Consider the following 27,239-nt stretch of genomic DNA (forward strand, 5'->3'; position numbering starts at 1 on the left):
TAAAGAAACTGCCCCACAAACAACACTCCTATGGATGGGAAGCTGCCAGCATGCTGGTCACGAGATTTTCACCCTTCTCTGTGCATGTATCTTCACTCCCCACCCTGTCTCCCCCCACCCTCCTCTGAAGCGTAAGTTGCTTTCCAACACTACGCAGATTTTTGCTCCAATGCACAGCATGATCTAACTAATTCGCACTTGATTGCTCTGCACACCTCATCATTTGCAGATGAAAGCAGCAGTCTCTCTCTATCCCTTCACTCGCTGCCTACTTCTTCCTCCTCCTCCTCCTCCTCCATCCCCCACCTCCTGTACCTTCTCAGCAAAACTCTACTACGGAAGCTGCAGTGAAGAGGCTCACATTACCAGGACTTCATTGCTTTTACAAAATTTACTAGCACGCTGTGAAGCCTCATAAATAATTCAAGATAGACAACCTTTGTCAGGTAAATGAACGTGCCTTTTGTAATCCAGCACTCTGGATTTTCTATCACAGTGATACATATACTCACTGTAGGCACAACCCATATTGATTCATGAATTCCCCTAGCGTCAGTGGTAGCAGAACAGCTTTGGCACCAGCAGAACCTGAGTAAACCTGAAGTTCTGCCTAGAGCTTCAGTGGATTTGTAACAGATACCCACTGGTGCAAACGCAGCTCCAGCTTAGTCCATGGAGAGAGCAGCTCCATTCCCACCCTTCATGGACAATGAAAGGACCATCATGATCATGGGAGTGGGCAGGAGACTAATTCTTATTAAAGATCTCCTTTTCATTGCAAGAACTTCAGGGATTTTTTACATAAATCAGAGCTAAAAATCATGTCGCATCCCATTCTTCTTGGATTTAACTCCACACACTTCAGTGGTGCGCAAAGGCACTTGGCTCATTAGAGACATGCAAACTCAACTTCTGTTTTGGCAACTGCGCCCAAGGCTTTATCATCCGCAGAGCTATTGCACTAAATGGTTTATGCCCCTGTTTAGCACCCAATCTGATTACTATCAGCAATTACCTCCTCCGGAGTTCTCAGCCTCAACTAGAAGCAAGGGGAGAAGGCCTGATTGTGGCTGTCCTGAAAGGCAGTCTCCGGTGGCCCCAGGAGGTACGCTGTACAACAGCTCCTGCACTGTCCCCACCAGACCGAGAAGCAGCTTCCAAGAAGGAGTCAGCACAGTAGCCTACTCACAGCCAAGAGGAACGACCTCGCAGAGAGTTAATGAATAGATACAGAAACCACAGACCGTGCAACCTTTGTCTGGCCTGACTGCCATTCAGACCCTGTGTCTCTTGCCCTGCAGCCCTTTCACCCGTCACAAGCTGATCTGGCTAAATATCCTGACCACTCATGCATCAGTCAATGTGAGAAACACTGCTTCACAGCAGAATTAATCCTTTGCTCTTGGTAAACACCTTTTATTTCTTACTATACCGATGACCAAAAGGTAATGGCTGAGACAGAATTGGAAGGGTCGTGGGATGACTTGTCAAAGTTAAAGAAAATCCATGTGCATTCTGTGAAAGATCAAATGATTCAGACTAAAGAAAACCATGTCAATATCTGTTGGTAGAAACTAACTGTCCACTAACAACTGTTTGTAAGACCCCATTCCCCATGCAACCCAGCAATAATAAACTTGAGGATGAGGCCTAGATTACAGGAACAGGTCTAAAACATGAAAGTGCTACCAACACTCCAACAGAGAGGAAAAAACAACTTTGCTAACAAAACACGTTTCGCTTTCAAGAGGCTCCTGGAAAAGTAAATATCGAAACATTCAGGTACTGTCCTTTCTTGCTGAGTATTTCACTCAAGTATTTTGCTTGGTTATGACTTTTTCTTTTATTTCATCCCACTTGAGTATGTCATTGGCTGAAAAAAGCATTGTCTAAATTGTACGGTTCACGCACATGTACAATGTTACCGTGCACAGATGCCCCAGCACTTCAGCCCTCAAGAGCCTTTCTGATGGCTTTTGAAGCCAAGCACCAGGAAGCTCATTCAAGGATAAATTTTCAGGTTTCCATTTAGACCCTATGTAACCACCTTCAGCTTTTAAGAGGCTGCTGCATACATGCATACAACACATACAAAGCTTCTTTGTAATGAAGCTTCTGAACTATGCCTGTCAAACACCAAGCACGAGCCCACTTCTACCCTCAGGCCTACGTGCAGGAGCCTTATTGCTTTCAGCGGGAACACACACACTCTCCCAAGAGAATTTAAATTAAGAATTTTTTAAAGTATACAGCTGAAAAATTCAAATTCCTGAAACTACAATCTTAAAGGGGATCACTGCAGGCAGGGTATCGGGTTGAGGCAACACAAGGACAGGCAAGAAAGTGGTAATGCCCTGCTCTGATGCCTGCCCCTTCCCCATGCAATACCTCAGCAGAAAGCATTCAGAATGGCAACCGGAATAGAGAATATTTTTTTAAATCCCAAAGAAATACAGCAAATGGCTTTTAAAAAACACTTGGTCTTCTCCCTGGAGCTGTTCTTTTACCTCTGGGCAGTTCAGCATGCCTCCGCGCACTCCAAAGCGGATTCTGCCAGTGATGCACAGCCCACAAGGTGCTGTGGCAGGGAGACTGGGTGTTTGTGCCTTCACTGGGTACCAGTTCTCACGGCGGCTGCTCAGCCCTCACAGGGATGGAGCGACGTTATCTGTCAGTCACTCACTGGGGTAGATTGCCCTCCCAGGGAGCTGTCTCTCTGCTCAGCCAAGTGCAACAGGAGACAAGCAGGGCCATCTCCCCACTTCTCTGCTTCCTTCCAGACAAGTTCCCTTCCCAAGCATCAAAACCATAATTGGAAGAGATTTTCTGACTGCACAGCAGGTGGGCAGTAGAACAAGAGAAGGAGTTTCCTCTACACAGCATCCTGCAAACCCTAAAGCATCCAGTCCTAACAGAGTTATTTATTTCCAACCCTGCTAGCCCAGATATGCCATCACTGCCAGCATCATTAACCTCATTCGGGGTGAAACGACACAATTACAAATCGAAACCTGCTAAAAGGAAGCAATTAATTTGGTAGAGGCAGCTGCAAGACCACCTTCCAGTGGTAATGGGCATCTATTAGGCCTCACCGCTCTCAGCAGGAGCCTTCACTACTTACCATTCCACAGGATCGCTGGTAACGCCTCCAGCTTGCTGCCCAAAACTACTGTCTGCATCTGACAAACGCTAAATCTCATGCTGGAGAGGCCAGAGCAGACCGTGGTCCCCAGGCTGGCACCTTCCCCTGCAGACATCCCTTTCTCCTCTGGCTGGCTGGTCAGAGATGCCCTGCAGAGCAGCGATGAAGCCAAGCCTCACCAGCGGACACGCAGCAATTCTGCACACACCTGCTTCCTCACAAGAAGCAAATGGCTCGCCACCCTCTAGCAGATGGCAATTTTCTTTCAAATCCAAGTGACAAAAAACCTTTCTGCAAAGTGAGGAGGGGGCTTGTTCTGCTCCAGGGCAGCGGCACTGGGAACCACATTCTCCAGCACTCACATGCAGAAAATCCCCACTAACAGGAGGCAACAGCAATACAGGTGCAAGACTTCCCTCATTGTCCCGGCTTTCAATCACCTAATACCAAATCTCTCAAATTCAAGCAGAGGTTTTTACCTTGTGGCCACAGAAATCCCTCTGCATACTACCAAAAAAAAAAAAAAAGAAATTAACTGCAACCGACAGCCTTTCTTTCCAGAGCCATTAATCCCGTTGACCACCCAGATGCACAGTCCTGTACATGACCATTCCTAAACGGAGCCTCGTCAGTCAGTGGACATCACCTAACGTGCCCGCCCCAACGGGTTTGTTCCAATCTGGGATTTTGCTTTTTAAATCTCAACGAGAAATTCCCCTTTGGACAACCGGCTGAGCCGAGCCTTCCTTAGCTCAGCATAAGATGATTAAAACCTTGCTACCCAGGAGAAGAGAGATAATGTGGAACACCAGTGATTTATCAGGGACAGAACAAGAATCAACACACAGAACCACTGATGATAATTAATACAATTGTAACCAAAAATAAAAAAAGACAATTGTTCTCTATTGCCCCCCCCCCCAAGCAAAATATCCCAATCACTCAGTTTCCTGCCTGTGAGAACTGAAACAGTTCTGGGGCTGCTTAAAAAAGCAGTCTCATTTTTGAGCATCCTGTAGTGAAAGATGACTTAAGCGATTCACAGAGAAAATCTCCAAAGACAAACAAGGTTTCTAATCAATGGTCTGAATCATTCACTGTTGGTACAAGGGTGCATCGTCTAAAGCAAGAGAAAATTAGCTCGTAACGGGAAGAATTTAGCAGCCCATCCCACTAGCTCAACTCAGCTTCGGACCTACAAACCTTCCAAGAAGATTTAAGTTATATCCAGTGTCTTTAAAAACAAGAAGTCTGCAAACAGGAAACTACCGGGGGGGGGGGGGGGGGGGGGTCGGGGTCGGGGGGGGGCATGGACGACGACAGGACACAGGGACGACACAGTCAGTTAAGGAGTGTTGTTCAAGCCTTGGTGCCAGCTACCGTTGCACTCTTTACTCCCATCAAATACTCCCTTCCCGAGAAACAACCACGGCAGCCCTAGGGCAGAGCTCTCAAGGCATTTCAGCCCACATGTTACAGCATTAACCTACTGCCCAGCAATTGTGCATCACCATCAAATATCCATTTGTGACTCTTCTTTTCGCTGGGTTCACAAAACAGGTCATAAGGGGAATAAAACAAGCAAGAAGATACCAGGTCAGGCTGAGGTCTTGCGTCCCTTCTGTGTCTCTTCTCCAGATGCAGCCAGGCAGCATTACTTCCCACTCGAGGCACACACAGCATCAGTGGCCTTTACAGGACCCTCCCTTTGTATTTGCAAGAAATTATGAATTCTTGCCACCAGCTTCAGGTTTTACACATCTTCCCGCTCCCAGTACAGGATCAGGCCGACTCTGATAAGACCACTGATAAGAGAGCACAGAGCTAACTAATTCTATCCTAGTAAAGCCCACCAAATCATCTGGAATAAAACTGTTTCGGCTAATAAACTGTGCCAGCTTTTTAGAACAATATAGATAATAATCAGTCTGAGTGAGGGGAAGGCCAACACATTATTTACAAATTATACGCCTCTCTTAAGTATGTCTCTCCTGCTATAAAAACCTTCTCATAAAACTTTGTGCAGTTCGAAAGAAATCACAGTTCTGACTTGTAAACTGATACCCAGAAGCGATTTATTCTATAATATGATTCTGTGTTCCAAATTTAAGAGGAGAAAGCAACAACTTATAACCCCTGAAAAAGCTGCTGAAACATCAAAAACATCCCACAAAACTTTATCTGTGCTTCACCATGCACATAATCCCCTTTACTTCTACAGGGATTCTCATGAAAGTAAAGATTATTCATGCGAGAGCAGTGCTGGATCAGGCCACAAGGCTGTGGTACTTGGATGAGAACTGGCACGTTCCCTCTCCTCTCCTGCCCCTGTAGGTAGACATTTCTCAGGGTTTTATTCCAAAGAATTTCTGTATTTACGTGACAGCAAGAAAAGGGAATCCATCAGCTCCCAAAAGTCAAAGATATTCAGAAATATGGATACAGCACCCAAAAGAATCCAGAAAGAATCTGTCTGAATGGGAGATATTTCTGAATAAACAACCATGCCTCCGGTTAAGCCAGATATTAACACGGTAAGCTACAGCTCTCCCAAATAAACAACGCTGTTTCTTCTGCCGATAAGCCGCCTTTTCAGCAGGCCTGACTACTTGCCTGTAAAAACATACGTCGAGATCAAAGCTGTTAATCTAAAAGGCTTTCAGAAATACTTCCTATGGCATATATATATAAAGTATTTCTATTCTTAAGCAAATCAAAAATGACGAGAAAATTGTGACATAAAGCAGTGCACATCCACTGGGGCAGCACAAAGTTAAGGGCAACGCTGCTATTATTAACTCTATGTCATTGAAATCTTTCCCCACCTTCAGAAACGCAGACTGTAAGGACACGGTGTCAGCCTCTACTTTGGATTGTCTGGATTTATTTTTTTTTTTCCAGTTTTGTGTCAACAAACCTCAGCATTTCATAACGGAGATGACAGCCTCTTAAAATACATCTCAGTGAGATTTCGTATGGCTGCGTGGAGGGGGACAGGGCTTCGGGGTTATCACGGTGTGCAAGAGAGCCGAACGTGTTAGCAAATATTCCCAAACATTAACTTCCAAAACGCTCGCTTTCTTCCAAAAAGAATCTATTTATATCCTTCCCGCAGCGACTCTCCAGTCCCCCACCCCCTCACCCAAAGGAGCTGCTTTCCGACTTCTCTTGCAATAGATTCCAGCCAATTTCTGTCGGTCCAGAGGGAGGGGAGAGGAGGAACCGCCAGCTCGGGCAGCCTGTGGAACTGTCCATCTATCATTAGTTTCTGCTCAAACTCCGCTGGGTACGGCCGGTTGTGGGGACCACATTGTGTGCTTGAAACGGAGGAGGAGGGGGGAAAGTCCTTTTCGTCTCTCCCCCCTCTCGCCACATCACCGGTTCCAGAGCCGCCCGGCACACCGGCACCCGCCGGGGAAGTTTGTGCTTGCCAGCAACTTTGGGTCCGTTCCTCGCCTCGCCGCTCCGGCAGCCGGCAGGGAGCGGGCGCAGAGACCCCCGCGCCCGACCGCATCCAGCCCGGCCCCGGCCGCGGGCACCGGCAGCGCCCAACGCGGCCCCGCCGCCGCCGCCGCTCCCCCGCCCGGCGCCGGCAGGCCCGGGGGCGGCCCCGCGATGCGCCACGGCCGAGCCGCGGCAGCGGGAGAGGGGGGGTCCCGGCCGGGGCGGCGGCACTTACGTGTGCTGCTGGGGGAAGCTGTAGCCGTGGGCGGCAGGGGCGGCGAGGAGCAGCAGCAGGGCCAGGTGGCCGCAGAGGGCCGGGGCGCCGGGCGCCGCGCTGCCGGTCGGAGCCGCCATCGCCATGTTTCCATTAACGGCGCGGCGGGGAAGGGGCAGAGGCGGCCCCGAGGGGCGGCTCCCGCCGCCGCCACTCGTGCGACGAGCGCGGCAGTCCTCGGCGGGGGGGGGGGGGGGGCAGCGCCGCGCCGGCTGCGGGCACCGACCGGCGGCCGCTCGCCCGCTGCCTCTCCGCGGCGGCCGGCACTAAGCGCCCGCGAACCGCTACTTTCCCTCAAATAGGCGGGCAGGCAGCCGGCCCGGCCCAGCCCTGCCTCCTCCCCGCCCGCCTCCCTCCCTCCCTCCCTCCGGCCCCCCGCGCCGCTCCGGTCCCCGCCGCCGCCGCGCATGCGCCCCGCTCCGGCCCCGGCCCCGGCCCCGCGCGGGGAAGTGCGGGCGGGCTGCGGCGCCCCGGCCCGGACCCGGGCCCTGTCCCCCGCCCCGCGTCCCCCCGGGCGGTGCCGCGGCGGCCGGTGTCTGTGTCGCGAGGGACCTCGCGGGCCGCTTCCCACTCCCACGCGGGCGCCACCCCCGCGGGCCCGCTGCTGCCGGGCACCGCGCTGCCCTTGGGGCCACCCGCCGGAGGCAGAGGGGCGTGCGGGAACCTCCGCGTCTCCCAAATAATAATAGCAGCCGCGACGAGGGTTTGTTTTTAAACGCACTACGGCTTTGGGGAGCGTTTGTGAGCGCGGCTGGAAATCCAAAATAACAGGATTGATAGGCGCAGCCCGAAGGCACCCGGGTTTCCGAGCCCGGCTTCGGAAGGCCTGGATTTCTCGATGCTGTCTTTGGGGAGCTGCAGCGCAATTTCATCTTCTCTAAACCCCAACCCAGCTGCTGGGCTTCGTCGGCACTGACCGCCGGCGGCTGGCAGGCGCCGCTGGCAAAGGCAGAGCCAGGATCGCCGTCCGCACGCTCCCTGGTTCCCTCCCCACCGAGCCCAAACCGGGACAGCCGCGGGCCTGGCGATGCACAGCTAGCGCTGCTTTGCCCTCTTTAACTTCAGCAAAGGTGTCAGATTGGGAAGATTGCCAGTGTCTGGACAGACGTCTCGAGGAAAAGCCTCACAAGCCACACATCAGTGCTTTGAAGACGCAAAGGCTCCCGGGCCCTGCCCACCAGGAGAGCAAAGCGCAGCAGCAGGGCGGGAGCCCTGGCAGTCTGGAGCCCAGCACAGAGGTTTCAGAGCCTGGCAGCTCGGGAAGGGGAGGAGGGCTTCGATGGGAAGAGGCTGCTTCTCTGAAGCACTCCATGCCCTGGTTTGCAGGAGGGGTTTGCTGCTGCTGATGGATGGAGTTGCCTCCATCCTTTGTTTCTGATGGGAGACAGAAACATTTTGGAGTGACACAGACCCAGACTCAGATTCCCGGTATCCCAGGAGCACCGAGACTGCTGCCTAAACTCATGTGTTCACATCCAGACACACCACGAGTTCCAGGCAGTGAGGAACACTGATATACAAATGGAAATAGGGATTTGATGCACGGGCTCCAGCTCGAGCTGATTCACAGAGACAATTCTTTTTTTAACGAGGTGGAGAAACACTGTTGTTTTCCCAACTCATGTTGGAAGTCAGCATTAAAATCCACACTCAAGTCCAGAAAAATGGACTTGAAAAAACATCAGACACTGAAAATGGGTACGCGCAGTAACTTCATACTTCAGTAAAATATTAAGAAAAGCGTTAGTATTCCCTCTCCAGCTCCTGTACCTTGTGCAGACTATGACTGTTCTTCGCACACTCTTCAGGACATGGTCTGGTTTTGCATCCTGTATTTCAACTGCACCTACCACACACAGTTTAAGTCAGGTTTTCATAGGGTATTACAGTCGAAATCACAGTTCTTGACCTGTCATACAGAAGTTTCGAGCTCACAACCTCCAAGTGTGTTTCAGCAGTAGTAAGTGGATTATCTCCAGTGTATACAGGGGAAACAGAGCAACAACAGGATAAACAGCTTGTCCATTGCTGGCAGAGTTGGCAGCAGACAGTAAACACTCTTCATTGTGTAGAATTTGGCTTTTCTAAACTCTTGAAAGATAAATTCTGTCGCCTGTTACACCCGTACTTTCTTTCCCAGAGGACCTGGGTTAGCATCTGCCCAACAGATAAAATTTAACTCAAGGTATGGGCCCACATGGTCCAGATTTCAGGTTCCTATTCTAACAGAACACCCGGGGTCCACGAGGCAGCATTGCAATTGCCAGATGTCCTTTATAATATGGGATCTTTCTGCATTATGCAGTCTGATCCTTTGTCCTGCAAGAAAAGCTCAGGGACACAACTGTGTATTAGCACGGCTATCAACTGCTTTTCCAAATGCCTGGCATCCAGCAGCTGGCTGCTCTACAGTTGCAAATGCATCGCCCGTATGCAGCAGCCCCGGCGCTGGATGCTCCAGCCTGTTGTGCCTGAACTGTGCGTGGGCACAGAGCACCTCGCTATCGCAGGCACAGTAACCCGACACATCGAGAAAGGCATGGGTGATTTATTTCTTTGAGATGTGGCTCTCCAAAATCCTTACAATTGTTTTATCCATATCAATATCCTTCAGAGCAAAATTTGACCTTGTAGTCTTACAGTAGGAGCAGACCTCTAGATGTCAAGTAATTACTTTCAACGGCTGCTGTTTGGGTTTGTTAACAGTAAAGCCTTGCCTGACACGTCCCTGTTTTTAAAGAACAGTCCTGCACTGCTGAGATGGACATTTTGGTTTAGTTTTGTGTGGTTGTTTTTCTTTGTTATTTCAAATGCTTTTGACTATGTGGTACTCGTTGCTGTGATCTCTGCAGCCCATACACAGATAGGTTGGTTAGTAGCAAGCCGCTTGGAAACAGTCTTATATGTAAAGGGGTGAAATAATCGAATTCACCAAGATACACATCAGGAAAAAGTTTTGATTCACACCTGCGTGTTATTAGATTAACCCTGTCACCTCACACCCAAAGACCATTTCTCAGGGCACAAATATGTACAAATTTATCAGCAGACTCTTTTTACCACCACCCTTAAAAACACCACAAGTTTATTTTCCAAGCTGTGCATAGGAGAGACAAACATCCAGAACCTGCATAAAGCTACGTATTATAAAGACTTCATGCCAACAACTTTCAAAATCAACATTGCCCTAAAAGGGAGGGAAGCAAATCAGTGGAGTCATCTTCTACCCGGTATTCTGTTGAGAATGACAGGAAAGACAGCACCGCTACATACATTATCCTTCATATTTTCTGCAGCAGGCAATGCTGCACCGTGGCCTCTTTGAAACCCTGCCTAACCTGCAGCACTGAGCACCACCAAGGTGCACAAACATGGGCTTGAACATGGAGTTCAAGCCATAGCTTCCAGAGCAATTTTAATATGTCAGCATAGGTTCACAGAGTAAGTGTGAATCAGCCTAAGGTTGCAGTGAAAGCACCGTAATCTATACAGCACCCTGTGAAATTCAGAACGATACCCGAAATACTGACAGGGTTGCAGCAAAACAGACAGCACCACTGCTGTTCTCCCACGTCTTTTAGTGGAGAAGCCATGTAGGAGGAGGCTGTCTAAGTTGTTCTTATAGCTGATTTATTTGCAAATGCAGGTGAATGCTAGAGAAGGTTTGAGTTTAACTCTCCCATGACTGATCGTTTCACAGGAAAAATGAGAGCCTTTGCAGTCAGTAACTGCTGCATGGACATGTTTCTTTCCTTACTCCTTCAGGTAAACCAAGTTCAGCCTTCCCCTGCTTGTGCTTTCATGCAGTGCGTTGGTGAGAACTGTCCTTGCAAAGCACATCCCCTCTGTGCAGACCGAGTGACTGAGAGGAAGTAAACAGCGAGGCTACTCCTTCCCCCCTCTTCGTAATTTACAGCAAAACACCGCTGCTTATGTATTTCTGGTGGGCGGCTGCAGGGCAGAGTCCAGCACGTCTGGGGGGGGCACAGCTCTGCACAGGATCGCCCCCATGAAGGTGGGTCACTGTCTCAGGACACAGGCTTCAACTTTCGGCAGACTGGCACAAACACCTGGCTTGGTACAGGAAAGACAGCTCAGCAGAACGAGCACCACAGTTTAAACCTGAAGCACTTTCATGGAATTAGTCCAGATCCACACTTGTGTAATTGTTAGCGCAGTTTTGCCCCCCATGGCTAAACGTGTGCCTGTAACCAGTGCAAATGTGTACCCGCAGTCTTGACAAATCCGTTGCTGAGTGAGAGGTTAGAAAATGTTGTTGACATACCGTTAAAGGAAGACAAATAAGGGAAAGAGGTAATGAAGAGTGAGCAAATGGCAATAGCTAATACACATCCTGACTTCAGAGGTTTATTCTTCTTCAGCGTTCTTAAACCTGAGCTCCTCAGCTAATGATGTATAGGGTTGCTTGGTGCCAGATGTTAGTGTTTCACAAAGAGGAGAAAAGCAGGCACTTAACGTTGATAAAAACGTAATAAGTAACTGTTGCACTTACCACAAGTCATGGAAAGCCACATTGTATTTAAGAGCCCAAGGAGAAAGGAAACAGCATCAGGGATCTTTGCAGAGTTTCTGAGCCGGAGTGAGTAAGAACCTGCAAGTAAGAGCAAAGATGTGTCCTGAGGATACCACCGCGGACAGGAAAGAGAAAGAGCACAGGGATGAGATAAAAGCTATTCCAAAGTCCTTTTCCATATCTCTCCAAAAGGCACTTACCTGCATGTTTCAAGGCCTATGCTGGCCTCACATTACAGAGCCCACAGAGTGTACGTTTAGAGAAACATACAGGTTGCCCAAACTGATACCATGCCAAGGCAAAGGCCTAGTCTGAGTCCACAACTGGAACTGCTTCCTCCAACACTATCATTTTGTGCTATGTATGTTTTCCAGACAGTCTCTGAAGTACATATGCTCCATCTCAAATTACAAGTCTCAAGATCTTTCTGGGTGATCTTCACATTTACAAAGGTCTTGGGAATGATTGGAAACCTACTCTGGAGGTATAATTGGGATTTGCCCATTGACTCTACAATTATTTTTTTTTTTTTGGCTTTTAGTACAGGGATGTAAAGCCTGTCCATGACTGTAAACTTTTACAGCTCTATAAAGAGCTAGCCTCATTGCCAAAGGGCTGATGGGCCAGTATCTAAAATTAGGTATAGTCCCGCGGTCGCTTTGGAGGCAGCTGGGACAGCTGAAGACAGTATTTTCCTTCAGCTTTTATCTGTACCTGTGCTCAAAGTACAGATCTGGTGTGACAAAAAAAAAAAGGGACCAGTCAGTCAGTCAGTTTAGCTCAAGTCCAAGTGACCTGCCATTGAATCATTTATCTTTGGGATTCAAGCAATATTTCTGCACCATGTGAGGGTGAAAGAGCTGAGGTCAGCATCATAGCAAGTCACAGAGCATTGCACTCAGCTACCTAATGTAGTCATGCCTCGCTACTGCTTTAATTTAAAACAGTTACTTCACAACAGTAATCAGCACTTGTTTCAGAGTTCAGTACAGGAGATACTCAACCTTGACCCATATCTGACATGAAGTTGGTATTTATTTTCTTTAGTTGGACAATGATTTAGGACTGCTGTCTTGTTAAGGGCTTCTGCTGTGTTCAGCACAGTGACTAATATTTTTCCCCCAGCACTTTACAGTTGTTAACATATATACACTGTGGAGGAATATACACTCATGGTATACAGACTCGTGGTATTCCCATCCTGTAGGTGAACAGCCAAGAAACAAAGGAGCTGAGTGACATGCCCAAGGACACGTCAGGAATCTGTGACTGTGGAGAAGTGAACTCCCTAAAAACTGAGCCCTAAAAATTGTCAGTTCTGCAGGACTTTGCTCTGTGATTTGGGCCTGTAATTTCTTTTACAAAAATAAATAATAGTTTCTTATTATTCAATTCAGAAGAAGACCTAAAAGTGAGTTGATTAGATCAGATAAGTACCTTTATCATGAGAACACAGGGGGTTTTAAAGGGCTTCTTAATCTAGTGGAAAAAGACATATTACAAGAAGCAATGGCTGGAATTTAAAGCCAGAAAATTCAAATTAGAAACAAGGTGCAGAACCGAGGTTTTCTCACTGTAAGGATGATTAAATACTGGAAGGACTATCCAGGAATTATTTGCCTTTTGAATTCCTCACATGAAGAGTAGACATCTCTCCCGAAGATCCAATTTCGTCAAACACAAGTTACTGGGCTCAGTACGGGGGTAACTGGATGAAATGTCTAGTCTGTACTAAGCAGGAGGTCGGATTAGATCATCTAATTGTCCTTTACAATCTTAAATTCTATGAATCTATGAATAGTAATGACAATCATTGTACGTTACAGTTTGTAAAACAGCAAAGAGCGTGCTGCAACATAGCTGGGAGACAGAATAAAGAAGCACCTTATAAAAAAAAGCTATTTGCTCTGGAACTAAACATTTTATGGGTAATTATTTAAACTTCATCCATGTGTTTCCAAATTTTTCCCCCAAACACTATTTTAATTAGATTTCAATTATAGGGTAAAAAAATAATAATCCATTAATCAAATAGGTACTACCGTATCCAGAACAGTATTGCCAACATTCCTGCATAATGTTTAAATGCCCAAGTGATGCAGAAACGTCTGCTGATTTGCAGGAATTATACACAGGAAATTTGTAAAGGAGGACTCTTCTATAAAGGGTTTTATAGGCCTGAGCCTGGGATCCCACTATTATATTTGAGTAGCTATAAAAACTTTTGTGCTAGATCATAACATTCCATAGTTGTGACTGCAACAGATTTTACAGAAAATCTGTTTTAGTAATGTCTCAGGGAATTTTTCAAATAAAGACATTGGCACTGCTTTGTGCTTCTATGCCTGTAAAGCAAAATTGTGTTATTGTCATGCTGCAGCCTTGATCTTAAACTTCCACATTGGTTTAAAGACCCACCCAGAAATCAGGACCTGTGCGTCCTCCTTTGGGGTTGTGAATGTGATAACTGTTCGTCAGACAGTGGTCTGAATAAAATCCATGGCAAGGGATCCGTGAAGCCTTCTGTTTGCAGATTTGCCCAACGTTCAGCTTCATATCATAGCATTTGAGCATCTCGCAGTCTTTAACAGATTTATCTTCCCACCACTTCCGAGACAACAAGAAGTGTAACTCCCACATTACAGTTAGGAAACTGAGATATGGGGCACACGAAGTCATTTTTCTAACATCAAATGGGACATTCGTAGCACGGCAAGGGGCTGAATGAAGGTCTTCCAACTCTGAAGAGGTGTGCCTCATATTCTAGATTGTCTTCCCCCTTCTGTATTTGGCTGGAATGCGAATGGCAGAAAGAAAAGTGACACCAAAAAAATCAAGTTACACAAGCAAATTTTCCCTACAAAGTGATGTCTTTTTGATGGGGGGGAAGGTAAGAGGGATATTATGCTTTGCGAGCTCCTGAAAATCTCTACCAATGCCTTAAGCATTGCAGCCTTTGATTTCACATGTGAATTTTGGAAGGAAACACACACAGAGACACACACGCACAAAGAAGTCCTTCTCTTGGAACAAGAGCTAAAACTATAAAAGCAAGAAAATGTAGAAAGCAGGCCTGCAGCACTGTGGGTTGATATCCTGTCTTTAAATCATTCTGGCACTTGTTTTTTTCCCCTCGAGGTGGAAGTGGTAAGCATCAAGGCAGAACTGCAGTGGCCCTAAATCAGAACATGCCTCTCTTTCTGGGTTTACAAAGCAGACTCTCTGCATTCCCAAACAGAGGTCTTGGTGGTTCTCTACAGTGCTAGGAAAACAGTTTCTGCACAGCTGTTCCCTATGTACAAGCCAGCTTGCTTGCTTTCTCACCATGCATATTTTAGTACCGTTGACATATTCCAATATGACCATTGCCTTCTTTTCTGGCCGCATACAGGTTGCCCCTAAACACCTAGTATTTGAAGGACCTGAATCTATCGTGCCACTTATTCCAGAGAAGCAAAAACTGTATAATCGTCCTGATTTTATGATACAACCTAAACTTCATGAATACTTCGCTATTTTAAGACACTTTTTTCTTCCTCTTTTTTTCTCTGAATCTGTATCCTATCTCCCTGCATCGTCTCTTCCATTACTTATCTTTGCTTCCCTTTTCTTACCTGCTCTATTGAGCTCTTTAGTCTGAATACGAGGTGCTGTCTTCCCTCAAATCCCCTGGATCTTTCCCTCAGTCTCTCTGGCTCTACCAAGCCAGAATCTCTCTCCTTTTTTCTCTCTCCTCCCCAGTGTTACATCTCGCCACTTCTCTCTGTTTCTACATCTGAAATACTCCTTTAAAGCAAGAGTTTCTGTCTTCTTGTGTCACTTTGATCTTCTCAGTGCTACCGATCAGGCTATTCCAAAATGACAGAAAAATATCTCTGGCCTGTTCATCCCAGTTAGCTTTACAGCAAAAGCAGGCAGCTACAGCAAACATTGCAAAATCAAAAGGAGAAGGATATGTTCAAGGGGCACCCCAATTCCAAGCTAAAGCATGGTGAATCACTGTGCGTGCAGCTCACTGGGCAGCAACAACATACTGTCAATATGTTGTGTGTTAATTTTCCACAGTGAACACTGAAAACTGGTCAGACCACATCTGAAGCTCCGCCGATAATGAGGACTAAACAAGGAGCTCACAAAGATGTGCTTCCCAGAAGCTGTGTCCTCCCAAGGAGACAGTGGACATTATTACAGCTGGAGGAGATACACTCTACGTGTCTCTAATGCAACTGCATGCATCTCCCAAGGTTAATTCTTCTATGAGCTGTGGGTGGCTGAGGCATTTTTCCAGAAGACAGACATCTGCCACAATTCCCTGAATTATGGCCAAGGCAGCTCGCTCCTGATTCACGCATGCCCATAGGCTTCATGTAGCAAGTGTGTGGCAGGGCTATAGTGCCAAGTGTAGCAAAAAGACCAGCAAGAACAGCGGTGGGTCAGGCCCTTCCATGTCTTGTGGGTGTGTAAGGTAGGCATAAAAGGGTCATGAAAGGTAAAGCCAAATAAAAATTTATCAACACACAACGGTGAATGCACTCTGTGTTTAATCATCCCAGCCACTTCTTTTGCCCCCTGCACGCATTCCAGCTTTCACTGGGTATCACCCTATTGCTGCAAGCAAAGCATGCAAACAGTGATATGCACTGGAAAAGGAACACAGCCCCATCACGCCTTACCTCTACAGTGCTCACGCCACCCACAACCGCGCTGTAACACAGTCTATGCATCAAATTGATGAGTGTGCCTGCATGCTGGATGCAGGCAAAATTAAGTAATGTGCTAACAACGAAAGTAAAGGTCACGGCTGTGAAAGATCTGGAACAACAAATAAGCATTCAGGTGAGAACATATTTACTACTTTCCTTTAAATAGCTGATGATTTTATTTCTTGAAATCTCCCACGTTGCCAAAACGGCTCCTGCCACTTCCCAGCGGAGGTAACCACTTGTTTTGTACAGTCCTTGAAGTTTGCCAGATTCATAGTTTAGTGAAGGCTGCAGGGTTTTTTGTTCTGGTGGTAATATTTTTTTTGCAGAATCCAGACCCCCTTCCTGTGCCATGTGCCAAATCATTCCTGCAATGGGGCAGCAATATCCTTTCCTATCCGGGTTTCAGGAAAGCGGAGTGGAGTTTTCAGTGTGATGGCATATTCTTGCCTGCAAATCAGCCTGAGCTCCCTTTGGCTTATAGTGCCATAGAGGGGAGAAAAGCAGGATTTGAAAGAGTAAAGAGCTCAGTTTCCATTCTGTCCTCGATTTTGCAGAGGAGGAACCGGAAGAGATACTCCAGACAGGTGCAGAACGGGATTAGGCTCTGGCAGTGTTCTTTTAGGAAGAAAGGGTGCACCAGTTCTGCTGTGATATTTTCTCTACACTAGGCTATGAGAGATAATAGGTCTAATAGTTAAGGTAAGAGTATCAGGAGACCTTATTTCTAGCCCTAATTGTATCAGAAATTATCTGCGTTTCCTTCGGCAAACCCCTTGGTTACACAGTACCACAATTTGCCAGTGAGTAAAATGTTTAGACACCTCTAAAGCGCTGAGATGCACAGATGAAAATCATTACTGTCATCACAGGGCACGATTCACTCACGAAGATTCATGCATGCGAAACTTCTGACTGAAGTTGATGGCCAAAGTTTGCAGTGCTTTATTACATGCTGAATTGCCTCTTTATTAGTTCAACAACAATATCTGTGAACACTCTATTTTATAAGCCCCGTGATACTTTCTGTTGGCATTGGCTTACAGTTTCTCAAGTCCATCTAAGTTTGTAAGTATGTTTATCGCAAAGTGAAAATCAATAAGAAGGGCTTTTTTTAAAAAATGGCAGTATTATATGCTTAGATAGAAGTGCAAGGAATCCTGCGCATCTGCACCGCTCTTAAAACCACCTGACAATAAGGTCTCAGCTTTGGCATAGAAATTGAGGTGTTCCGTACATTGTTTGGGCTACATACAGTGTGAATCTGTTTCCCCAATCAACCCTCACTCCAGGTCTGTTTGCTGACTCTGGCTACCACCATAGTGTTGCAAAGAAAAGAGATATCCAGATAACAACACGATTCAAGGGCCCAGGGGACCGCAAGGGAGAAAAAGGGTATTTTCCGAATCAGTTCCCCATGAAATCACTGGAACTAGCGTTGTCCTGGGGGATAACAGAATGGATCATTAGGTGCATTAAAAAGTTCACATTGGATTTTGAAGCCACCCTGCAAGATAAAAAATCAGTAGTTTAGGCAAATAAATAAAAGTCAGTGAATCCTCTTTAAACTGTGAACACAGGGGCAAAAGGGTTGTAAGAAGAAAGAGATTCCATTCTTCACGAATGGTATGTTTTAAACCCTCCCCATCCCATCTCAAATCCTTCTTTCTCTTCCCTGGTGATTTAATCACATAAGGTACTGTAAATCAAATTGCCTCCTTTTCTCCTCAAGTATGAGTTAGCTCTTAATTAGGGTATTGGGGAAAAATGAAATACATCCTATTAATAGCTTGGGATATCCTTTGTGTTAATGTAAAGGTTAAAACGTGTATTTTCAGTATTTCAGGAGCGCGATTCTGCTCTCACAGACAGATGCTTTACCTATTGCTGAATTCACTGGAATTCACTCTGATTTATGCGCACATAAATGAAAGAGTAATCAGGCCCACAGTATTTAATTTTTCTACTTCAAGCTTCTGTTCAGATAAGCAAAGTGGATACACCGGACTGAACGCCAAGGTGAGCAACCAGATCATTTGGGTTCGATTATTTTCATTCTGCACTTCCCACATACACACCACAGGGTATAATCCAACATCCATATTCAGGTGAACCTCAGACCTGGCAGGAGGATTCAATGTATGTATGGAGATAATTGGACATTCTCCTGAGATGCTGCTCCATCATGATAAACAGGCATTACTCCACAACATCACGAATTAACGTCATCTTGCCATGACATGATGACATTCTCCTTATGAGGAGAAGCTACTCTACTCATGGGCTCAGGTCACCAGTCAGAGGAACGGAGCCTGCCACAGGTTTTAGTTGACATCACGACTGTGTCAGCTGGCTTAGCTATGCACGGTCTTGGATGAAACACCTGGCACACATCTAAGCCAGATGTGGAACTGGTGGGAGCCAACTCAGTCTGACAAAGCCAGGATCTGAGTGGAACTTCTCCCGAGTTGGCCTGGGATAATGATAAATACATCTCCATTTTACAGCTGATGAAATAAATGCACAGAGTTACTGTCGACATCCGGAAGTACAACCTAAGAATTCTGGTGCCTCTAGACAATGCTGACTAATATTTACTGCTAAGCGTATTCTTTACTAGGAGTTATTTACCAAGACACATGTAAGCCTCAGTTATGAAAACTTCTTCCCAGCTGGGATTTTTCATAGGGTGATTGAAGATGTCCAAGGGAAAGGTGTAAACTTTGCAGACTTCTTTCACAACACCGATTTGGATTGCTTAGTTTCCTATACTCTGTTTCAAATCCGTTGCTGCAGTTTAGGATAGCTCTTCGGAATCAAAAGTAAAGCCCTATCCAAGATACTATACTACTACAAACTCCCAACAGAGCAAAGCATACCTAACATTTATACTCAGATATAGGTCCCTTTCCACTGCTAGCTGTTTTTCACGGGAGCAGTATAAAGCAAAATGGAAATTATTCCTGCACTAGCTAGTGTGACTCGGCTTATAACATCAAACAGGAACCCAGAGAACAAAACATTAGTTTCATGCTAGCTACAGTAAACAACATTAGACTGGCTGAGAGCTGTAGTCGGGTCCCAGGCAAAACAAGGTCTTTGCTAAACAACATCAACACAGTAACTAAAATGTGAATAACTAAATCATACACTGTGCAAACTGAACTACCAAATGAAAGTAAAGCGCTGAATTATTTGAATGCTCTTCAAACCCAATTTAAATTTCACCCACTACTGAGACCTCCATTTACTGGCTCCCTAACTAATAATGGGAATGCTGCTGAAACGTCAGTTTTAGTGAGAAGCCTATTAAGAGAATGAGAAAAAAAGAGACATCATACAAGAAAACCAGCCGTTTACAACATGGCATATAAGCTCCTTGCACAGAAATACAAAATAGCAGGAAATAAAAGCCAGGCAGTAAACTGTCCTTTTTCCAACATATTCAGTAATCACATCCATCCAGAACTTCACACAGGAAGGCCTGAATATAAATATTCTACAGCAGATGCTGCACTGGCATTGAAGTTCCCTGTTGGGGGACTAGATGATTCAAAGGGTAGTAGAAAATCTGTACGCCTTTAAGATATTGGTCTGAAACCAGCCCAGGTTAATTTTGGTATGAAAGTAATTTCCATTTGAGAGGAATTTTTAGCCAGCTGGAAATGAACTGGAGGTCTACTATTTCCCAGTCTCAGCTGGCAGCTCTACAGAGATGCTGATATATCAGGGAGACTGATCTGTTCCAAAATCCTACCAGGTCTGCGGTTTGTGTAAGCGTGGAGCTGTTTAGGAGGCAGGCATTCTTGTGTAATGCTGTGCATGCACGCTGTTCCTCCAAATTAAAGGTTATGGAGACTGAACAAATCCCTGCATGTCAGCTGAGCTGTGTGCATATTCCTATCCTCTGCCCCCAGCTGCAAGGTAAACTATGCCACATAAGCCACTAGCAAGAGAAAACCTGATGCCACGGGCTCAAGTGGTACATGGGTGTTTGCACATACCCTCTTATCAAGGGCGAATTGCCCCTTTCGGTGTCTTTGTCCAAGTTTGCTCATTTACTTACGCAAAGTGAGTATGAAAGGTTACACACAGGGATAAGATGAGGCTTCACAACATCATGGCCGAACATTTATAGAAATATGTTTTCTTCTTTCCTTGCTCTGCTCTGGTTCCTGCCAACAAGTATCCCAAAGCCCCACAGAGTGCTAGAACCCTCCATGCCTTCTCTAAACACTGCCAGCTGTGTGATCTTGGGATTTTCAAGTGCTTCATTTCACATTTTCCCATGTTACCTCCCATCAACCATTTTCTAGCTTATTCCCCTGACATATTTTGTGCTTTTCAAAGAAATTGTCTAGCAGATTCTTTGACGTTAACAGCATTTGTGATGTAAGGGTCATAAAACCCACTGTTACTCTGCATGCAGCCTTGCACTTAGTCTCCAGGGAGCTGGGAAACTATGCTGTGGATCTTTGCAAGTGACCTACCCCTGTAAGAACCTGGTGGCCCCAGGAATAACCTCCTCATTGCTCGTTTCTGTTTCAGCGCATGGGATCTTCTCATGCAGCCTGAGCAGCCGAAGAGTCCAACCCTTTGATAGGAGATTTTTATCAACGGCTTTCCAAGGTCTAAACAGATAGAAATGTCATACACATTCATATATACACAGCTCTCTTCCTGACCTCACCATAGAGAGTAATTAGGTTAGTTTCGTATGGGCTGTTTTATGTACAGTTCTCTTGATCTTCTTTTATTTATAAATCTTGCTATTTCAGCCTATTCCATCAAACTGTCTTTTATAATAGGCTCCCCTGGGCTCAGCTCTCTTCTCACAGGAGGGTAAGTCAGGAATGTTTGTACTGAATGAATGCTGCCACCCCGGTTTGAAACCATGGTCCTAGTGATTAGTCAGTCCTCATCATTTTGTCAAATATTGAAGCTAAACTAAATGAGTGATGCTTACATGGTTGATAACTTCTTTTCTTTTTTTTAAGCTGGGTTAACATGAGATATCTTCTAACATGAACAAATTGCTAGCAACACGAAACATTACACTCTCACTGGCTGGTCTACTGCCCCTCGTCTACTATGTCCCTAAAATATCCCAAGGCAGATATGGCACATTGCACACAATATGCTTATTAGCACAGTTAGGAGCCATTAGGGAGAACTAGCAGAAGTGTTGTTAAAAGGCCTGATGATGATGAAAAAAAAATTCTGGTGCTACTCAACAAATGCAAATATTATATTGTAGGTGGCATAAACAGATTGGGCTTAGGCCCATTACTAATACTGCAGAAAGGAAGAATTTGGTGTTAGCATCCAGCAAGTTGGGAGCTCCCTTACCCCACTGGAATGCAAATTATTTGAACCTGGTAATTTATTAGGTCCACATTTTTTAAACACAGTCAGCATGAACCTGATTTCTCAGCTTGTAAACTCATCAGGGCAAGGACAGCCTGCAGAGCTGAGTTCAGGGGATCCTGGTCCCAACTGGTGTTGCTGAACATCAATAATGAAAAGCCAGTGACACCTTCATCCATTGTGCATGCTTGTAGCTTGTTTGTTTAGTCATCATTACCATCTTCCTTAAGATGACTTTACTCAGTTCCTGTCTCTCCCAGATTGATCTTTCTCACACCAATAAGCTTCACACAGACTCCCTCCAATACAGTTATGACATCTTTCTGCATATTCTCAGTTACGGTGTTTTTATCAATTAACTGTACTTTCACAATTCTACATTTCTGCATGGGTGGCGAGCAGGCTGCACACTGCTCTGCTGCAGGTGTCTGAGGAGCAATGCTGGAGACGAATGAAGAGATTTGCGAAAAGCTGGGCAGAGATGATCAGTTTGAAAAGAGCCCAGCTCCCAGAACGCATCGTCTGTCTGGATGGGACTTGGCAGGCTGAGGGTGAGGTACAAAGCTTACATTGGTGTTGTCTCCAAGAAATGAAGACATCTCACTGCAGAGCTCTGTGAACTGTGCATAGCCCATAAACAACGGTTGGCCCATGTCTACAAATCAGCTCAGATGAATCAGTTTCCTTCTCTCCTACTTCCTTGACAAGATTCCACTCAAGCAGTAATTAAAAGGTCTTCTCCTTACTGCTCACTCTCTTGAACTGTTGGAAAATTATCTGCTCCTTGGCAATTATTGTGTTAGTTTGTCAAGGGTTTCCTACAGGAACAGGGCCTGCATGGAGGCAGCCTTCTGGGAGCTGGCTATGGGACAAGGTTGGCAGGAAGCAGTGGGTGAGACCGGCAGTGCTGCAAGAGGATATGGATTGCAGCCTGGGATTTGGAAGTCTGAAGAAAACACGCACACACGGTAGAGTGGCAGGAGAAAGATCTCAGTTGGAGTGCCACTTTAATGTCCCTCTTTTGGACTGCCTCTCTTGGCAGGGTTAAAAATTGCTATAGTGAAGGGTAGTATATTTCAGCTTTGGGGTTCAAACCTCTCCAGTTTTGGCTGCTCTCATAGGGGAATACTGGCCTGAGAAAGTCTGCCTTGAACCTGCACAGGCGAGTGCTCAAAGCACCTCCACAGACACGCACAGCTGTGTTCAGACCATCTGATTAACTGTGAACAAAGTTCCAATGTGCCAAAACCCCCACAGTCCCTTGGCAGTTGTTGGACACAGTAGCTTACGCCTCTTTATGACCTCACAGGGATCTCAACAGATTTGCTTTATGCACAAACAGTGGTAGTGATTTTTGTTACGTTTCGTGTGGTATCTAGAGATTCTGTTAGTGAAAAAAGGAACTTCCTTGTCCTCAGGGTCCCCATGCAGCCATGTGAACTTAACAGTTTTGGAACCCAGCAGGCAAACCTGAAGAACTAGGAATTTGTCATTTTTAACCCAAGCTGGTGAAATTCAGAGCTCTAACATTTTTAGAACAGCAAGGCTTGATGATATTACATTTAGCTTCTTGTTATACCCCTGGGAAATGTAAATATTATTATGCCAGCTTCACTATTGTAGAAGCTCTAGAAAGTTCCCATTATAAAGTCACTGACATCACTGAGTCTTCGAAAGGAAGATTGGAGCAGACCTTTAGAGAGCATCTAGCACACTCCCTGGCCTCAAAGCAGGAACAGTTATGTCTAAGCCTAAACCTCTACAGTCTGCCTCTACCTGGGACTTATTTAGTGATGACTTGAGGATATTAGCTTTGGACAGCAGTTTTCTTCTGTAGAAGAAGCCAGTATTTATAATCAGCTGACAGTTTTGACATGCATAATATCTGCTATAAAATGTACAGTGGTTAATAGGATCCACATTGCCCAACTACTAATGTTCTGACCTAACCTTAGGTTATACTTTTATCCCTTTAGTATTTATCAGAGTTTCTCTTCTTAGCAAATGTGCTTTTCTTTTATTCTCCTTGGCACTATACAAGCATTAGTCCGTCACTTGTGTGTGCATTCCTGGCACTGTGGCGGAGACTCTTCCTTTTTCTAGTGAAAACCAGCCTGAATATACCTCAATGCCTGCCCCTGTACCCTGTCCGCAGACTGGCTGCTGTGATTAAATCTCAAGTAGTAACTTGAAGAAATAGGCAAATGTTGGACAGGTGGTGTGAGAAATTGTAATAGTAAAAGCCAGTATAAGTACTACTAAATATATAAATTATTTAAAAGGGGGTTGCCCCATTTTAGAGGTGAGTTGAAATACCTGGATGTTTCTGTCCACTGTCACCAGACCCACCTGCAAACAATTTAGTGATAACTGCACTGTGTTTGGATGGTTTTGTATCACAGTTTCATGTGGCCCATATACTGTAGTTTAGTCTGCAGTAATCAGAGTTCATTTCAAAAAATTCTCTTTGATCTGGTATCCTTACTGGCATTTTCTACAGGAAATTAAGGAAAGTACACAGACCAAACTGGCCCTTGTGCTCTTTGAGTTGGTCTCTCCAACTAAGCAGCACTTACACAGTTCGTGTTGTTTATACCCATTCAGTGGACTACGCAAAAGTGTAAACCCTACATCTTTCATCACTATGAAAACCAGTCATGACTTCAGTTAAAAAAAAAAAAACAACAAAGTATCACTGGCCTGATGGCTTATATTCTCTCACTGACAGCCAGCTTTTAATTCAGCCGTTGTTCCTGCATTCCAAAGAAAAAGGGGCTTCAGAGAGCCAGGAATCTGGCCCAGTATTTACAACAGTAGCTTGAGACCGATGAAAGCTAGAATCTACACTTTGCTTTGCTATTATCTTCTCTGTGACACTTCCTTTCTCTGGAACTGTTTCAGCTGTGCCCTATTTTTTGCCTGGTCACCAAGGCTCTAATGTAGTAGTCCTAATAAAAGCAACACAGTAGGTACAAAGGACTGCAGGCTCATCTTTGCTCAGCAGTGCAATAGCTTCTTGGAAGCAAGCAGAGGTGCAAAATATAACTAAATACCTTTCCTATCAAAATCAGCAGGAGAAGCCAAAGCTATAGTGTCATCCTACTTAACGTGAATGAGTCCTGGTGCAATACCCTTCTGCACTAGCTTGATCAGTACTGCTATGTCTGTCTTAGAAAACTGAAGGAGCTGAAGACTTTGAAGCTAGGTGATTAGTCCAGCATGCAATGAGAGTCCCTTTCAGCTGGGTTAGAATAACAGAGTTCCCAGAACCTGGTCCTTTGGTCAGACCACATCACATTTTTCCTGTCCCTCCACAACAAAATACTGAGGTAAAAAATAACCCTCCAAAATCCCAGAAAGCAGTCACAAATAGAAAGAGTGATTAGAAGCATTATCTGGAAGAAAACAAGTAATATCTCCATGTTCAATCAGAAGGGGCCCAGAATATGGCTTTTTTGATGGATTTGGATAGGACTGGCCAAGGATGGCATTCAATCTGCATCTGTCATGCTGTGGTTTGTTTATTGCCTTTGTTGTTTGTTTTTTCCCCTACAGCATTTGCCTCTTCTTCAATCCATCTTCTAATTTCTTATCATCAGATTAAATTATTTTGGTCTTTTAATGTCCTGTAATCATTAGATCTAATTCTTCTGAAAGAATATCGTGTGCCTAAATAAAATATAAGTATGCACTACTGGTAGCAATGTCTAGAGTTAAAGTTGCTCAGGTCTTTCTCAAATATGACACTGGAAATGGAAATATGCCTTTTGCCATCTCCAGGAAAAAAAAAAAAGGTAGTAGGGTGATAGGAGGGACCAGAGTTAGAGTGGGGAGGTAAAAAGGCACAAAGGGAGATGGAAATTTGGAAAGTGAGTTGGAACTGATGGAATTTTGCTTGTTGATGGAATGAGTAAAAAAGGAGATAAGGAGAAAAGCTGAGGGAGAGTGGAGAGCTCAAGCAGAGTTCTCACTGACTGAGAGCAAGGGAACTACAGCACAGACCTGAAACTGAACCCTTCTCTCCTGCGTCAGCCAGGATTGTGAAATTTCCTGACAGTGTGCATCTGATTATCTCTTTATTCTGCATCATTTAACGTCAGGACCATAAGACATGTAGCAGTATAACAATGTACCCCGTTAGCTCAAGTGCTAGAAGTCTGTGCTGCAGATCTGAAAAAAGCCGTGCTAAACTCTGGATGCAAGAACTGCTACAAGCCTTGCTCCACTGTGGATCTAAATATCAAAATCTTGCTGACTGGGGAAAATCATGTCTTTGCTCTAATGAAGAGAATTACACTATAAAAGATTTTAAAGACTGCTAAATTTGCAACACCAGTGACCATGAATGCGTGTGCCAATCAGGTCCCAAAGATCAAAAAAGGGAAAAAGTTTGTTCAACAGACTTTGCAGCTCGCACTTGAACGTGTACACGTGTCCATGAAACTAGAGACAGAAGGTATGGGTGCTATTCTTAGGGCTGCCAAAAAAATGGCATGACCTTGGGCAATCTATTAACCTCTCCACACCTCAACTTCCCCATCTATATAAAAGAATGAGGATGACATATTTTGTACTTGACAAGTCTGTAGATCCCCAAGACCTATGAGATATACCCAAGGGTAGCTCACATTAACTAGCTAGTTCTGCATCTGTAGGCAGGAGAGCTGCTGTTTCCATTTTATACGCCACTCAGTGCAGTCAGAATTATGGTCAGAAGTCAGCTCCTGTGGTCCATTAATATACACCCTGGCATCTCTCAATACTGCATTCGAGAACTAATCTGCCTCCAGTCTCAGCTAATTGGAAAAGGTTTTTTTCTCTATGTTATGTGGATTTCCAAAGTTAAATCTTGAGTGATAGACAGTGCTGTCACAGCAGCATTAAGTGTTTAGAGAGTGATTATTCTTGAAAGACTTTCATTTTTCAAACTTCTGCTTTCAGAAAAAGCTGTGGAAATAAATGAGAACACCAAAGGCTAAACAACACTTTGAGCTTGACAACAATGATCTCCAGAAAGGGGATGCAATAGCCCAAAGCCTTGCCTGTTGCATTTACAATTACAAGAATCCGCAGGTTTCCTCATATCACTGTTGGCATTTAGGGGCTTGCATCATGTAAAATCCTATTCATAACAGTCAGTGTGCTCCTGAGAGGAATCACTCTCAAAACGTCAATATACCTTTTTGTAACCTTTCTATTTAATAAAAAAGAGACAGCTTCAATTAGTGAGGAATATTCAATATAAATTAGATTATTTTAAAAGTTCCAGCAATATTAAAGGATATTTTCAGTAAATGAACAGCTGTCACTTTGGCAACATTTGTAGCCTATTACTGTTTCTTTTTTTTTTTTTTTTGATTTTGATACCTGGTCACTTATTCTGTATGAATCAAACCCACATTCCTAATTTCTCACTACAGCTAACAGAAACTATGCCTGCTGAGAAGATGAATAAGGAATATTCAGTATTTATGATCCCACTGCCACCAGCAGCTAAATACCCAGCCATGCGGAAGCTGAAACTTGCCCCATACAGTCTGTACGTTGTTGATCTTTGGATCAGTGAAGTGGGAGCAACTCCGTGGAAGGGCAGAGAAGGGCCCAGTTTAGCACAGCAACCCACCTCAATTTCCTGCCAGAGGAAATCAATACTTTGTGCCGTGGTGATGCATGGACAGCCCAGGCTGTAAGCCCTGCCAACGTGCCTACCAAGATGAACACGCTGGGTATTAGGAGATTAAATCCCAAACCTTGCTATCAGCAGAGGTGGAAAAG

General features: G+C 45.1%; 1 protein-coding gene across 3 annotated transcripts in view; it reads right to left on the reverse strand.

The window, feature by feature from the left end:
• The window catches only part of CACNA2D2 (calcium voltage-gated channel auxiliary subunit alpha2delta 2), a 223,486-nt gene extending 216,449 nt beyond the window's left edge, over positions 1-7,037 (reverse strand). For all 3 annotated transcript variants that reach the window (XR_012765226.1, XM_075432528.1, XM_075432527.1), the window contains exon 1: positions 6,822-7,037. Coding sequence is in view for 2 of the 3 variants with exons in the window: in XM_075432528.1 (XP_075288643.1) it covers positions 6,822-6,946 (125 nt within the window). In the remaining variant the exon portion in view is untranslated. The remainder of the gene's footprint in view (positions 1-6,821) is intronic.
• Between the last annotated feature and the right edge of the window lie 20,202 nt (positions 7,038-27,239).

Source organism: Opisthocomus hoazin, chromosome 11 (assembly GCF_030867145.1).
Source record: "Opisthocomus hoazin isolate bOpiHoa1 chromosome 11, bOpiHoa1.hap1, whole genome shotgun sequence".
NCBI lineage: Eukaryota > Metazoa > Chordata > Aves > Opisthocomiformes > Opisthocomidae > Opisthocomus > Opisthocomus hoazin.